The 16,628-nt window shown below is 34.9% G+C and overlaps 1 protein-coding gene across 4 annotated transcripts in view; it reads left to right on the plus strand.

Annotated features, from left to right (window-relative positions):
- LOC135140880 (protein kinase C-binding protein NELL2-like) overlaps positions 1 to 16,628 on the plus strand; it is a 90,554-nt gene that overhangs the window by 36,101 nt on the left and 37,825 nt on the right. For all 4 annotated transcript variants that reach the window (XM_064071611.1, XM_064071610.1, XM_064071612.1 and 1 more), the window contains exon 2: positions 12,063 to 12,218. In XM_064071611.1, coding sequence (XP_063927681.1) covers positions 12,063 to 12,218 — 156 coding nt within the window. The remainder of the gene's footprint in view (positions 1 to 12,062; positions 12,219 to 16,628) is intronic.

A 16,628-nucleotide genomic window follows, 5' to 3' on the forward strand; every position in this document is an offset into this window, starting at 1 on the left:
CTAGATTTTCAAAATTTTCGATTTCTCCATTTCATCGATGTTTTGATTTCTCATTGTTTCAATTTCATCGATGTTTCGATTTCTCAGTTTTTCGATTCTTCGGTTCTTCAATTTCAAAATCGAAAAACCGAAAAATTAAAAATACGAGAACTCGAGAAATCGAACAATTTTTAATTGAAAAAACCGAAAACTTCTAAAATCAAAAAATCGAGATTAAAAAAATTCGAATAACGAAAAATCGATTTTTTTTAATCCTAGATTTTTCGATTTCTCGAGTTCTCGTATTTTGATTTTTCAGTGTTTAGATTTTTCAACTTTTCGTTTTTTTAATGTCACATTTTTCGATTTTCCAGTAGATACTTCAATGTTTCGATTTATCGGTTTTTTGATTTTTTGACTTTTCGTCAATTTTTCAAAATTTCAATTTTCGAAATGTCGATTGTTCGATATTTCCATTTTTGGCATTTTAGATTTTTCGACATTCTAATTTTTTTAATTTCGATTTTAATTATTAATTCTTGGATTTTAGAATCTTCGAATTTTCGACTTTTGCTGTGCTTTTCTATACCTATTTCGATTCTTGGATTTTTCGGTTTTTCGAAATCTCGATATTCGAAGTTTTGGTTTTCAAATCGATATTTCTCTACAAAAAATTACCATTTCAAATAGGTATCAAGTAGTTCTGAAAAGAAACCTTATACGAAAATTCGGACTTGACGTGTTTTTGAGTTAATTTTCGGACCCTGCTTTTTTTTTTTAAATTTAACACAATCTTGAGTTTCTAGATATTCCTGTTTGAAAAAAATTTGGTAGTGCTTTGGAGCCTCCAGTTCCTCATTTGCCAAAATCGGCCTTATTTCATCAGCTACAAGCCCCACCCACCCACCCTCTCTTTTCTTAGAGGATATGTCGTCATTTGCCAAAATCAGTTTTATCTTAGCAGGTACTAGCCCCACCCACCCCTATTTTTTCAGAGGATGTCATCTGCCAAACTAAGACTTATCTTAGCAAGTAATAGTAAGTACTACCTTCTGAGCAAAATAAAGGGCGGGTGGGCGGGGCTAGTACTTTCTAACTTAAGTCTTATTTCGGCAAATGACCTATCCCCTGGGAAAGTAGGGGGCGGGTGGGCGGGCCTAGTATTTGTTAAGATAAAACTGATTTTGCCCCTGTTAATATTGTAAAAACTCGTGAAGTTTAAAGCTGTTAAATTTCCAATTTCCTGTATCTGTTCACTTTTAAACTTTCATCATTCGCTAAAATTTGAAATGTCGCATCTTTAGTGAGCACAGCATTAATCAAACAATATCTTTTAAATCAAAGAAAATTTACTTTTTGTTGCTTCGTTTTTTCAAAAATTTTATTGTTGACTCAACTACGATGTTTTTACTCTAAAAATTAATGTATTGTGGGAATTTTTAAATCTCTACTGCCAATTATGTTTCAGATATATTTTAACTAAATATATTCATTTAGTTTTCAAAACATAAGAAATATTTGTAATATTTTGAACATTTTGGATTTTGAGTGTTATTACTGAATTTTCTTAAGATTTTCTCAGTTTCTCTATTTCTCAGTTATATATTTTTTTGATTTCTCGAGTTTTCGAGTTTCGATATTCAAGTTTTAAATTTTTTTATTTTTCGAATTTTTGAGTTTTTATTTTTACGATTTTTGAAATTTTAGATTTTTGAATTTCCCGTTTTTTCAAATTTTCCATTTTTCCATAATTCAGTTTCACGAATTTTCATTTTTCATTTTTTAAATTTTTCGAATTTTCAGTGTTATCAATTTTTCCATTTCTGGATTTATCGAATTTCGATGACTCGAGTTTTCGATTTTTCAAATTTTAATTTTTCGATTTATCGATTTTTAAATTTTTCGACTTCCCGGCTTTTCGATTTCTCGATCTTTCGATGCTTCGATTTCTCGATTGAATTTTCCAGTTGCTGGATGTCTAGATTTTTCGATTTCTCGGTTTTCACCTTTTCGATTTCCCAATTTATCTACATTTCAGTTTTACGATTTTGTAAATTTTAGATTTTTGAATTTTTCGAATTCTGCTTTTTTGGTTTTTCAGTTTACCGATTTTTTAATTTTTCGTTTTTTAAATGTTACACTTTTTGATTTTTCCATGTTTTAATATTTTAATATTTGATTTTTTTTATTTTTCGATTTTTCCTTGTCTCTGCTTCTCGGATTTTCAATGGTTAACATTTTTCCATTTCTCGATTTGATTTTTCAAGATTTCCATTGGTCTCAACTTTTCAAAACTACAATTTTGGTAATTTTTCAATTTCTAGATTTTCAAAATTTTCGATTTCTCCATTTCGTCGATCTTTTGATGTTTTGATTTTTCATTGTTTCAGTTTATCAATATTTCGATGTTTCGATTTCTCAGTTCTTCGATTCTTCGGTTCTTCAATTTCAAAATCGAAAAACTGGAAAATCAAAAAGATGAAAACTCGATTTTTTTTTAATCCTAGATTTTCTTATTTCTCGAGTTCTCGTATTTTTGATTTTTCAGTTTTTCGATTCTTCGATGTCACATTTTTCGATTTTCGAGTAGATATTTCAATGTTTCGATTTATGGGTTTCTTGATTTTTTGACTTTTCGTCAATTTTTCAAAATCTCTATTTTCGAAATTTCGATTTTTCGATATATGTATCCATTTTTGGCATTTTAGATTTTTCGACATTCTACATTTTTTCAATTTCGATTTCAATTATTAATTCTTCGATTTTAGAAACTTCGAATTTTCGACTTTTCATGTTTTTCTATATTTCGATTCTTGGATTTTTCGGTTTTTCGAAATCTCGATTTTCGAATTTTTGGTTTTCAGATCGATATTTCTCTACAAAAATTTACCATTTTAAATAGGTATCAAGTAATTGTGAAAAGAAGACTACGCATATTTAGCAAAAAAAGGCAAAATATGAGCCCCGCCCATTCGCCCCCATATTAACTGTAAAGATTTTTTTATTCGTCGTGAGTCAGGAGGCGGAGCTTAATTACAAAATCCTTCTTTCCCTACAATAAATGTTTTTCAGCATCGTGTTTTTGAAAAAAAATTACAATTGTTTTTAAAATTCACTTTTTGTAAACGATAAATGAATTTTAGCAGATAATCACAAACATTTTTAGAGAGAATAAAAAATTTGAAAAAATCCTGGGGACCCAACAGTTTTGTTTTTCAAAATGTGAAAGAATCTTATCCTCTCATTTTTATTTTTGAAAGAATTAGAAAAAATCTTGAAAATCCCAAATGTCTTTTAAAGCATCAGAAAAAATCGTGGGGGTCCCTAATGTGTTTTTTAAGAATTTGAAATAATTTTGGGGCTCCTAGTGCTTATTTTTTAACAAATTAGACATAAATGATGGAATCTTCCGGTTTTTTTTTTTGAGAATTTGAAATAATTTGTCATATTTTTTAAAAAATTAGAAAAATCTGGAGGACCACTGGTGTCCTTTTTTTAAGAATGTGAAAAATTCTTGGGAGCCCTAGTATTTTATTTTATACAATTTTAGAAAACATTCTAGGGTCCTTGGTGTCCTTTTTATTTCCCGAGCGTAAGCTGTCGATTTTTATTAGATAGATAATCTTCTAAACTACCGGACTGATTGTTGTCAAATTTTGTATGTATGTTAGGAATAAAAACTAATAAAAATTTGTTTGATAAAAAAATCAGGTCAGATTTTTTGGTGAATTGTTCCAAGTGCGAATTAAAACCTGTGAAAGTGTGAGCACTCCTGTGCCAGTCGAGTAGGGAATTATATTATTACGCATACATGTGTCACTGTTCGCGGCGGTCACAATCCCGCTCTCTCGCTTCATCACCCGTCCCGAAAAGCGTACTAGGGCAACATGAACCAGTTACATCACACTAGTCCCGAGGCACATGATCATCTAGGTCTGCGAGAAGGAGGCCGATGCTCCTGTCGTGCGCTAGACGGAGAGACCACCGAAATAGGCGCCCGAGAGGCTGGCAGAAGCGCCGCTATAAATTTCGCGTCGTGACGCCGTCGAGACTAGCGGACATTGTCACAGTTACATCCAGAGGAGGCGGCGAATTACATCAGCGCTCGGAAAAATGCGATTTTTTCGGGAAAACTTTCGCCCCGCTGACGAGGGCACTGACAGCCGCTGCACCAGACGAATAAAGTGTTTGCGCGACAGGTTTAGTCTCTGCCAAGTGGATTATTAACATTATCTGCAATATTTATACAGACGATTGGAGGTGTGCCAAACGCACCGACTGAGGTGGCGAACTTGTTTTTTTCATCTCGCCGACCATATGTTAGCACCTCTATCGTCAAGATCGGGTCGGCGCGGACTTGGAGGTCATTCGGTTTAATTTTAGTGGTGTGGGATATTACGAGATTGACATAACGTGTTGCATGCGGCGGAGATTAGGGTAGTAGGTACGATTAGAAGCGACGAAACTTGCGAAAACAGGGAGGTTCGCCACGCCTGAATGCTTGCAATAATCGTTACGATCGAATCCAACTCAAATTACACTTCGTTTTCGGTTAACGATGCGATAAAACCGAGAAAAACATGAAATTACAACTTTGTTACACTGAACGACTTTCAAATAAAAACAAGATTTGTGACTGCTATCTAGTTGTTTTTTAAATTCATTTTATTCCTTGTTTTCCATAACACTACTCTTGAAATTTATAATGTGACAGGATTTGTCTTAGAACCTATTGAGATTTTGACAGGATCTGTTTATCCCTCCTAGAGTTTTGACGACGTCATTATATTAATCCAACTATCCGTGATTCTCAAATTTGGATAATCTTTTCTCGGGTAGATTGAGCAGGGACGTGTTTTACAGAGTGGTCAGCTAGATCACCCGACCTAACACCAGTAGATTTTTGATGTGGAGTTCTCTTAATTGTTTGTCTGTTGTTTCGATACGCCGACGCCATTGTTCATAGCCAATAGCCAAATAAACCCACACCACGAAATCTTGGGTATCCATGGTGTACTATTTTGGGAGCCCATGGAGATTTTTTTGTAAATTATTTAAAACAATTTTGGGAGACTTTCCTGTTCTATTTTTGGAAAATTCGGACTTGACGTGTTTTTGAGTTAATTTTGGGACCCCGCTTTTTTTTGAAAAATTTAACACAATCTTGAGGTTCTAGGTATTCCTGTTTGGAAAAAATTTGGTAGTGCTTTGGAGCCTCTAGTTCCTTGTCTTCTAATGATTTAGTTAAATTTCAGTCTTAACAGGTAGTAGCCCCACCCACCCACCCTCTCTTTTCTTAGAGGATATACCATTTGCCAAAATCAGTCTTATCTTAGCAAATACTTGCCCCTCCCACCCACCCCTATTTTTATCAAAAGATATGTCATCTGCCAAAATAAGACTTATCTTAGCAAGTACTAGCAAGTACTATCTTCTGAGAAAATAAAGGGCGGGTGGGCGGGGCTAGTACTTGCTAACATAAGGCTTATTGTGGCAGATGACATATCTTCTGAGAAAATAGCGGGCGGGTGGGCGGGGCTAGTACTTGGTAAGATAAGGTTGATTTTGGCAAATAACATACGTTCTAAGAAAGTAAAGGGTGGGTGGGCGGGGCTAGTACTTGCTAAGATAAAACTTATTTTGGCAGATGACATCCTCTGAGAAAATAGGGGGCGGGTGGGCGGGCCTAGTATTTGTTAAGGTAAAACTAATTTTGCCCCTATTACTTTTGTAAAATCTTATGAAATTTAAAGGTGTTAAATTACAAATTTCCTGTACCTTTTCACTTTTAAACTTTCATCATTTGCAAAAATTGCGAAGTCGCATCTTTGATGAGCACAGCATTAATCAAACAATATCTTTTAAATCAAAGAAAATTTACTTTTTGTTGCTTCTTTTTTCACGAAAATTTTATTATTGACTCAACTATGATTTTTTCATGCTCGCGCACTCTCAAAATTACTGTATTATGGGAATTTTAAAATCTCCACCAGGATTTATGACTGCTATCTAGTTGTTTTTTAAATTCATTTTATTTCTTGTTTTCTATAACATTACTCTTGAAATTTATAATGTGACATACGATGAGTCTTAAACCTATATGACGGACCCCTTGAGATTTTGACAGGATCTGGTTATCCCCTCTAGAGTTTTAATGACGTCATTTTATTAATCCAGATATCCGTGATTCTCACGTTTGGTTGATCTTTTCACGGGTAGATTGAACAGGGACGTGTTTTACAGAGTAGTCAGCTAGATTACCCGACCTAACACCAGTCGAATTTTGTTGTGGAGTTCTCTTAATTGTTTTGATACGCCGACGCCATTGTTCCTAGCCAATAGCCAAATAAACCCACATCACGAAATCTTATTTACTTTTTATTGCTTCTTTGTTTACGAAAATTTTATTTCTGATTCAACTATGATTTTTTCATGTTCCTGCACTCTGAAAATTAATGTATTACGGCAATTTTAAAATCTCCACTACTGTTTCAGATATATTTTAACTAAATATATTCATTTAGTTTTTAAAACATAAGAAATATTTCTAATATTTTGAACATTTTGGATTTTGAGTGTCAACATTGAATTTTATTAACATTTTCAGTCCATTTTTTTTATTAATTCAACATTTTCCTTTTATTTTACAAAACATTAAATGTATCTTTTCACTTTCAAACTCTCGTTATTCGCTAAAATTTGAAAAGTCGCATGATTAGTGAGCACAGCATTAATCGAACAATCTCTTTTAAATCGAAGAAAATTTGCTGTTTGTTGCTTTTTTTTTTCTTGAAAATTTTAATTTTGACTACACTATATGATTTTTCATGTTTCTACACTCCGAAAATTAATGTATTATGAGAATTTTAAAATCTCTACTGCTAATTATATTTCAGATGTTTAAACCAAATATATTCATTGAATTTTCAAAACGTAAGAAATGTTTCCAATATTTTGAACATTTTGGATTTTGAAAGTCGTTATTGAATTTTCTTAAGATTTTCGTTTTATTTTTCTGATTAATAAAATGTGCAAAATATGATCAGTCTATGCTTGTATTTTATCACTGCATTCATATTTTTGAAATTTGCTTACACAGGGTGTCTCAGAAAAATTAATGACTGAGTTGTTAAAAAATAAATATCCAATCAGATTTAGGAATTAAACTCGTTACTATGGAAATGTGCAAATTAAGACCTTTTAAATTTAACAAGTTTTTACAAGTTTAATAGGGGCAAAGTCAGTATTATCTTAGCAAGTACTAGCCCCGCCCACCCGCCACCTATTTTTTCAGAGGATACGTCATTAGCCAAAATCAGTCTTATCCAAGCAAGTACTAGCCCCGCCCACCCGCCCCCTACTTTCTCAGAGTTTGTCATTTGCCAAAATCAGTCATATCTTAGCAAATACTAGCCCCGCCCACCCACCCCTATTTTTTTCAGAGGATATATCATCTGCCAAAATTAGATTTATCTTAGCAAGTACTAACAAGTACTACCTTCTGAGAAAATAAAGGGCGGATGGGCGGGGCTAGTACTTGCCAACATAAGTCTTATTTTGGCAGATGACGTATCCTCTGAGAAAATAGGGGGCGGGTGGGCGGGGCTCTTGACAAGGTAAGGTTGATTTTGGCAAATAACATACGTTCTAAGAAAGTAAAGGGTGGGTGGGCGGGGCTAGTACTTGCTAAGATAAAACTTATTTTGGCAGTTGACATCCTCTGAGAAAATAGCGAGGCGGGTGGGCGGGTCTAGTGTTTGTTAAGATAAAACTAATTTTGCCCCTATTAATATTGTAAAAACTTGTGAAATTTAAAAGTGTTAAATTGTAAATTTCCTGTATCTATTCACTTTTAAACTTTCATCATTCGCTAAAATTTGCAAAGTCGCATATTTAATGAGCACAGCATTAATCGAACAATCTTTTTTAAATCAAAGAAAATTTATTTTTTGTTGGTTCTTTTTTCACGAAAATTTTATTTTTGACTCAACTATGATTTTTTCATGTTCCTGCACTCTGAAAATTAATGTAGTATGGGTATTTTAAAATCTCCACTGACAACTATGTTTCAGATATTTAACCTAAGTAAATATATTCATTTAGTTTTCAAAACATAAGAAATTTTTCTAATATTTTGAACATTTTGGATTTTGAGTGTCATTACTGAATTTTCTCTTCATATTTCTGATTAATTCAACATTCTTTTAAATTGTACTACGTCTCATGCTTAGTGAGCACAGCATTAATCAAACAGCTCTTTTAAAGTTACGAAAATTTTCTTTTTTTTAATGTTTTCTACTCAGTTATGATTTACTCACAATTCTACTCCCTGAAAATTAACATATTCCCGCCCACCCGCCCTATCTCAACTGTGACGATTTTTTTATGCATGGGCGGGGCTTATATTTTACGGATTTGCAATTAAGCTCCTAAGCTCCGCCCCCTGGCTCACGACGAATAAAAAAATTATCACAATCGAGGTGGGGTGGGTAGGCGGGGCTAATCTTTCGACTTTTGTTCTTTCTTAATATTCGTAATCTTCTTTCCTCAACTATAAACTTAAAACATGGTAAAAATGGTAAATTTTCGTAAAAATTTATTAAAACGAAGGCAAAATATATTTTGATTAAAATTTCAATATTTACCCCAATCTTCTAAAACTTCACTCTTTACAAACTTTCTTTTTTACTGAAAATTCGGTTCAATTTACGCGAATCCACAAGGAATATTTCATTGTCAAATTGTCAGTAACATCTCAAGAGCTTTGATAATCACAGAATAGTTTTGACAGTTTTAAAATTACATTTCTTAGCAATGAAAGGAAATGTGCTTTGAAAAGTTGTAATAAAATTATAAGAATCGATTAATGCCAAAGGGAACAAAAAATATATCCAGCTTACACAATTTTCAGGTTCTAGGTATTCCTGTTTGGAAAAAATTTGGTAGTGCTTTGGAGCCTCTAGTTCCTTATCTTCTAATAATTTAGTTAAATTAATTGAAGGATATGTCATTCTCATTTGTCAAAATCAGTCTCAACAGGCACTAGCCCCACCCACTCACCCTCTCTTTTCTTAGAAGGTATCTGATTTGCCAAAATCAGTCTTATTTTATCAGCTACTAGCCCCACCCACCCACCCTCTCTTTTCTTAGAAGATATGTGATTTGCCCACCCTTATTTTTGCAAAGGATATGTCATCTGCCAAAATAAGACTTATCTTAGCAAGTACTAGCAAGTACTACTTTCTGAGAAAATAAAGGGCGGGTGGGCGGGGCTAGTACTTGCTAAGATATGTCTTATTTTGGCAGATGACATATCTTCTGAGAAAATAGGGGGCGGGTGGGCGGGGCTAGTACTTGATAAGATAAGGTTGATTTTGGCAAATGACATATCCCCTGGGAAAACAGGGGGCGGGTGGGCGGGCCTAGTATTTGTTACGATAAAACTGATTTTGCCCCTATTAATATTGTAAAAACTTAAAATTTAAATTTACTTTTTGTTGCTTCTTTTTTCACGAAAATTTTATTGTTGACTCAACTATGATTTTTTCATGCTCGTGCACTCTGAAAATTAATGTATTATGGGAATTTTAAAATCTCTACCAGGATTTGTGACTGCTATCTAGTTGTTTTTTAAATTCATTTTATTCCTTGTTTTCTATAACACTACTATTGAAATTTATAATGTGACATACGAATTGAGATTTTGACAGGATCTGTTTATCCCTCCTGGTGTTTTGATGACGTCATTTTATTAGTCCAGATATCCGTGATTCTCAAGTTTGGATAATCTTTTCTCGGGTAGATTGAGCAGGGACGTGTTTTACAGAATAGTCAGCTAGATTACCCGACCTAACACCAGTCGATTTTTGTTGTGGAGTTCTCTTAATTGTTTCGATACGCCGACGCCATTGTTCCTAGCCAATAGCCAAATAAACCCACACCACGAAATCCTTCCTGCCTCTGTCCACAATGTTAGTCTATTTTTCTACCCTACCTCACCCCATCGAGCGAAAGTTTGTTTTTCAGGGAAAAAAACACGACATTTTTTTACGACCTATGAACATTCCGTGACTAGGAAGGAAACATGGTTTTCAGTGAAATAAAAGAAATAAACACTGTTCTACATTTTTTATTACTTAAATTGTTCATATATGTAGCCCTTTGGGGTGAAGTTACAGTCGTTTTCAGCGGTTTTAGCAGTCTAATGCAACCCGACACACATAACCTAAAAAAAGCAACACATTCCGTGCGAAGGATTATTGGCATAATTTACCGCGACAGCTACAACTTCCGATACAATTGTTTGGGTTACAGAATATAAGTGGTGATTTTTGACCTGGTAATGAAGAGTGCAATGCCCTTTCGAAACGTTGTTTGCTGTAGTCCAGAATGCTAAAAAAGAAAGCACTTAATCATTGTTAATATTATTATTCCGTAAGAGCTACATCGTCCTCGGCAAACAATTCAACGTTGACTTTTCTGTGAAACCCGAATCAATAAGTTTCATGTGCTCCGCGAATTTTATGTCTTTCAATAAATGTTCGATGCTTAAAGTTTCAGAGCCGTTCTTCATATAATAAGAGCCTCAACTTTGTCATTCCATGTTTTTAATGTCGCATGAGAACAGCAGACTACATTTCGTTAAAAACGTATATAGTTTGTCGAATTCAAATGATCTCCAGGGAGTGTAAGCCCCATTTCCGATCCTCTGGACACCTCTAATCAAATTTTCCCCGAGATCGATAGCTCTTTAACTGGTGTTACGTGGTAGCCGAGTTGAAGAACCTCGACCGCCCTTGCAATCCTTAGGGATTCGCGTGCTTATCAGTGATAAAACACACTTTCATTATTTCAGGCTAGACGCTGGTGCAGACTTGTATTTTTAACTAGCACGGAACTTGGGCTCTTATCGATAGGACGGCAGAGGGAATTTATAAAATACATATCTGTCGACGTGTACTTGTTTGATAAGGGGCGCTCGAAAGTTTGTGTGCTTTATGCGTCGATACTTACCGCCAGACAAATAAATTCTTTCGTGTTATAACATTTCAACATTCCGAGGCGGTTGAATTTCGGGTTTTATTAATTTTTTGTGGCGAATTTCGTGCACGAAGCGAACTAAGAATTAAGGTCTAAGTATAGGGGTTGCTTGAGGTTTTACTTGGAAGTTGCCAACTGCATTTGGACATGAAATGGCGATCAATGGGTTTTTTGTGGGTTTGATTGCATTGGGTGACCCAGTAAAACTAAGTTGGCTGCAGTGGAGTTTTATGTCGTTAGAGGTGAGCCAACAAACCTTGAAAAAGTCCAGCTGACATCGTAATCGTGACAGTTGATTAATGAATTTTTAGTTTGAATAGGATTTCCTTGGATTTCTGTCCTACTTAGGTGTGCCGCCTTGTCGTAATAAGGATTATAGTGACAATATATAATGCGATTGCAAATCTCGAGATAGCGATCATATTTCGACTTGTTGTGGACCCCAGAGAAGCTCCATCTTTGACACTTTGAATATAAACGACCTTATTACTCAAACCCCATCTGCAACTCCAAAATAAACTAAATCCAAGCTTTGTTCGCTCTAACCCAAAAATCGCCTTTTCCTTAATCCGAGACAAATTACTTGTAAACTCGACCCGTTTGGACCACTTCCAGCACCCTTGTTGCACTACGTGCCTCAGCCCCGAATTCGTCGCAATGGGCCACTAACCGGGTTAACTATCGGTGTTAAATATCAGCAGAGCCGCGAAATTGCCATCATCATTTCGATCCGATCCATAAAATCCAGACGGACATTTAATAACGGAAAGCCAAGCAACAAATTGAAAACGTCCAGCGTGTATGTACGTTTGACCCTACTCATATTTACCCCGTTTGGTCAATAATTTAGCTCGGAGAGGGGTCGACGGCTTCCGTAAAGCACGCATAAAAGCGACATAATTCTATTCACATAATCACATTCATAACCCTCCTGGATACACCTGCCCGACCGTGTGAAAAACAGAAAGCTGCCGTTACGGTTCTGAATTCGCGATTTGCGTCTGGCGCTTCGTTCGCTCTATAACTTGTAGTTTTTGTTCCAGCTACCGGTTTGGACCCTACGGGTCTGCTGTCATCCGCCACATCTCCGGGTCAGTCCATCGACCTTCTGGGTGCCTTGGGTTTGCACAACAACAGCTGGGCAGGCGTTACACTGGCGCCCGGACCACAGCAGCTTCGGCCGGCATACTACTTACAAGGTAAACCACCCTCCGATTAATCAGTTTGGCGAGGCTTAACTCGTTATTTATAATTAAAAGCTGTGCGGTCAGGGGAGCTTTGATCTGGAGCCGAGTGAACTATATGATCGAATCAAATCAGGTTAACGCTCTTTAACCCTTGCCCGAGGGATCAAGCGAACTAAAGGACGGCCCAACCATTTAACGGGCTCGAAGCCTTCACATACAATTGCTAAAGTTTAGGGCGGCTAATGTTGCGGAAAATCGACGTAATAATCAATCCATCAACTTGTCTTTTCCAATAGGGAGTCGGGTTATTTCCACTGGGAAAACCATATTTTCCCGAGATTGGATTATGGAAAATATTTCTTTTTGCGACTGGCAGATTTAGGGGCGCTACTTTCAAGATCAACGGGACTTTGGCAAATGGAAGGTTTTCGCAAGACCATTGATTAAATACATATAGATAGACCCATGCTATTGTTTGGAGCGAACAGGCCAACGGCCGGCGAACAAGCGATGGCGCACCAACAGTCGGCCGTCAAACGCCGGCGAAAAGCTTGGACACCAATCGCGCGCGTAGATAACCCAAATCGCAGCAACAATACATTTAATAAAGCTACCACTCGACAGAGGGCGACGAAAACAATGTGTAAAAATCTCATAGTAACCATTTATATAATTTGCAACGTTGCCAGATGAGCCTAGCACAACTTTGCCGTTATTTCTAGTCGATTAGATTTTATTTCGTTTAAAAGTTTCTGGTGAATAAATGGAATTATTATAATGAATAAACAATACAAACAAATTATTACTTGTTATTTTAAATATTTGTTAATGTTGATGAAAACATAAATGGTAATTAAAGTTATTCTAAATACGGTCCGGTCCGGTAGCTCAAATTTTACAGTACGAGTGATATGTTTCAGGACGAGTAGGTAGCCGAGTCTTTAATTTCGAAACGAGTACTGCGAAAAGAGTTACCGGACGTATGTTGTTATGTATTTTATTTCATACTGTCAACATACTTTTTTATTCGATAATATTATTATTATTTTGAGAAAAAATCCAAATCGAGTCACTTTTTCTGACATCGTTAGCAACCGCTCTTTGGTAAATGTTTTAATTTGTTTATTCGTGCAAATCAGCATCATATGTTTAAACACATAGTACTTATAACACTTTACAGGACTTATTGTTTTGTATAATCCGACTCGATGGACGAATGTTTTGTGCAATCCGTCTCGAAGGACCAGTGTTTGTGCAACTCGGCTCGTCCTACCAGTATTTTTTGTAATCTGGTTGATACGACAATGTGATACCGAATTGTACTTTGATATTGCTCCAAGGACCTTTGTTTTCTTGCGTGCGAGATAATAGACAGCGTTCGGTTTCGATGTTTAATACAGGACGGTTACAGAAATACTAAATTTACATTTGTATTTACAATAACAGGTAAAGCAAAAGAGACCCAAAAGGGTCAGTGGCCGCTTCCGGAAATGGAACACTTGTCCTTTTTGGCTCAATTTTATCGGACTTGTCCGTTTTTTTGATTTTACCGGAATCGTTCGATCCAGTAAAACGTCAAACTTGACATAGTATAAAGTAAAATAAATAAATTTTATTCAATTTTGACATGTAAACAAACGTTTATTTTGCCGTCAGTAGGCCACTAAAGCTTTGGTTTATCCGGTAGCACCATAAAATTTTTAAACCGCTAGCGAAATAAAATTTTTATTTTGCTGTTTTAAAACCATGGTTACCATTTCTGTAATTTCTCCAATGCCTTGCTGCTCTTTCCATCTAAGGAACTTTTGATACACTTTCTGATTTGCTCTTTTTTGGGAGCAAGTTTTGCCGTTGGAATCTTGCATGATTTTGCAATTTTTCGATAATTTTAGTTTGTTTAAAATAAACAAACACCGTCGCCAGAGTCACATACTACACACACACACCTGATATTGTAACCTAAATTCTACGCATATAAAACTTTTATTTGGTCGCTGTCAATTCTGACGTTTCTCGAATGTGAACTTTGAATCACCAATTTTTTCACAATTTGGGACTTGGGGTTGTCAAAATTGAATAAAAGTTTGTATTACACTCGCGGTTAAAATGAATGTGTAACTCGTGGTCTTAAGGCGCTCGCGGCATGCGCCGCTCTCGCCTTAAACTGGCCGCTCATTAAACATTCACTTTAACCGCTTGTATAATAAATAACTATTATGATGTAAATACAATTAAGTATATCGATAATTCGCTACTGAAAATTTATTGAAATATAATTTGTGTTAAAAAAAGATTTTTGTGGTTTTATGGTTTATTAACATAATTTACTTATTTGAAATTAAATATTTTTAATACATAGCACAAGTTCTTGATATTCTTTATTTTTATTCCAAGTAATAATTGTGTTTCCTTTAGTTTTAATCAAGAAAATTTTTCGGTTATTATCTAACATACTTTTGTACATTAAGAAACTCCATTCCACGTCACAGGACGTTACAGGACAATATTTAAATAAATAAAGAAGTCGTTTTATGTGTTTTAAAATTCACTCTGATTTCCGGACTTTAGACTTTTTGGTGTTTCACTTCGGCACAAGAACTAGTCGTATCTCAAAGAAAACAAACAGTGGAATATACCGTATTGTACCTATATTTCATAGTAAAAATGTCTAAATTTTTTTATGAAGAGACAGACTGTTCTAGGAAACTTTACTAAATCTTTTCATTTACGAGCTATTGAAAGTCCGCCGGTCTCACTGATACTTCTTACTTGGCTCCTACGAATGAAGCGAAAAATGCACAGATTGAAAATATAGTAAATGGGTTAGTATGTATGCGTGAAATGTCGTTAGACATTAGGTATTTTGCAAATAAAATTTATTTCATTGAAAACAGAAACAATAAAAAACATATCTGTACAAGTTTGGAATCGATATGGCCAGTTGTTTAGAATATGCAAATATGCTTTTGTTCGTATTTACAATTATTACGAAACAGGTTATCAAATAATCTATTTTCACATGGCGAGACTTTCAAGCGGCCGAAGAATTAAAAACCATAAATTTTCATTGAAGAAACAAACTCTTCCAAGAAAATTACCAAATCTTTTAGTTTACGCACTATTGGACGAGCACTCCTTAAAACGGTCAGTATACCTAATCGCATTATTCCATTGATACCTACCTACCGAAAACGTTGCCAGATGAGCCTAACACAAATTTGCGGATATTTCTCGTCAACCAGATATTATTTCATTTAGAAGTTTCTGGTAAATAAATGGGATTATTGTAATGAACACATAAAACAAATAAATTGTGATTATTATTTGTTGTTTTAACCCATTAGACGCTTATAGGCTTATAAGCATACTTTTCTTGAAAAATCGGTAATAAATTCAGTGAAACATCTTTGTGCCTTAATTCCTATTGGTAAACTGGGATTTTCAATAGAGGTCGCAGGAAAATTTTGTATGGTTTTATGGTTTATTTACATAATTTTCTTATTTACAATGAATGTTTTTGATATATAATACAAGTTCTTGATATTATTTATTTTAATTACATTTAATAAACCATAAAACCACAAACATCTTTTTTTAACACAAATTATATTTCAATAAATTTTCAGTAGCGAATTATTATCGATACACTTAATTGTATTTACATCATAAAATTTATTTATTTTACTTCATACTATGTCAAGTTTGACGTTTTACTGGATCGAACTATTCCGGTAAAATAAAAAAAACGGACAAGTCCGATAAAATTGAGCCAAAAACACGGAGGTAGAAGAGACACTCTTCTACCTCCGTGGCCAAAAAGGACAAGTCTTCCATTTCCGGAAGCGGCCACTGACCCTTTTGGGTCTCTTTTGCTTTACCTGTTATTGTAAATACAAATGTAAATTTAGTACTTCTGTAACCGTCCTGTATTAAACATCGAAACCGAACGCTGTCTATTATCTCGCACGCAAGAAAACAAAGGTCCTTGGAGCAATATCAAAGTACAATTCGGTATCACATTGTCGTATCAACCAGATTACAAAAAATACTGGTAGGACGAGCCGAGTTGCACAAACATTGGTCCTTCGAGACGGATTGCACAAAACATTCGTCCATCGAGTCGGATTATACAAAACAATAAGTCCTGTAAAGTGTTATAAGTACTATGTGTTTAAACATATGATGCTGATTTGCACGAATAAACAAATTAAAACATTTACCAAAGAGCGGTTGCTAACGATGTCAGAAAAAGTGACTCGATTTGGATTTTTTCTCAAAATAATAATAATATTATCGAATAAAAAAGTATGTTGACAGTATGAAATAAAATACATAACAACATACGTCCGGTAACTCTTTTCGCAGTACTCGTTTCGAAATTAAAGACTCGGCTACCTACTCGTCCTGAAACATATCACTCGT

The sequence above is a fragment of the Zophobas morio genome, unplaced genomic scaffold, assembly GCF_036711695.1.
Source record: "Zophobas morio isolate AGI-343-1 ecotype UQ-CSIRO unplaced genomic scaffold, CSIRO_AGI_Zmor_V1 ptg000041l, whole genome shotgun sequence".
Classification (NCBI taxonomy): Eukaryota; Metazoa; Arthropoda; class Insecta; order Coleoptera; family Tenebrionidae; genus Zophobas; species Zophobas morio.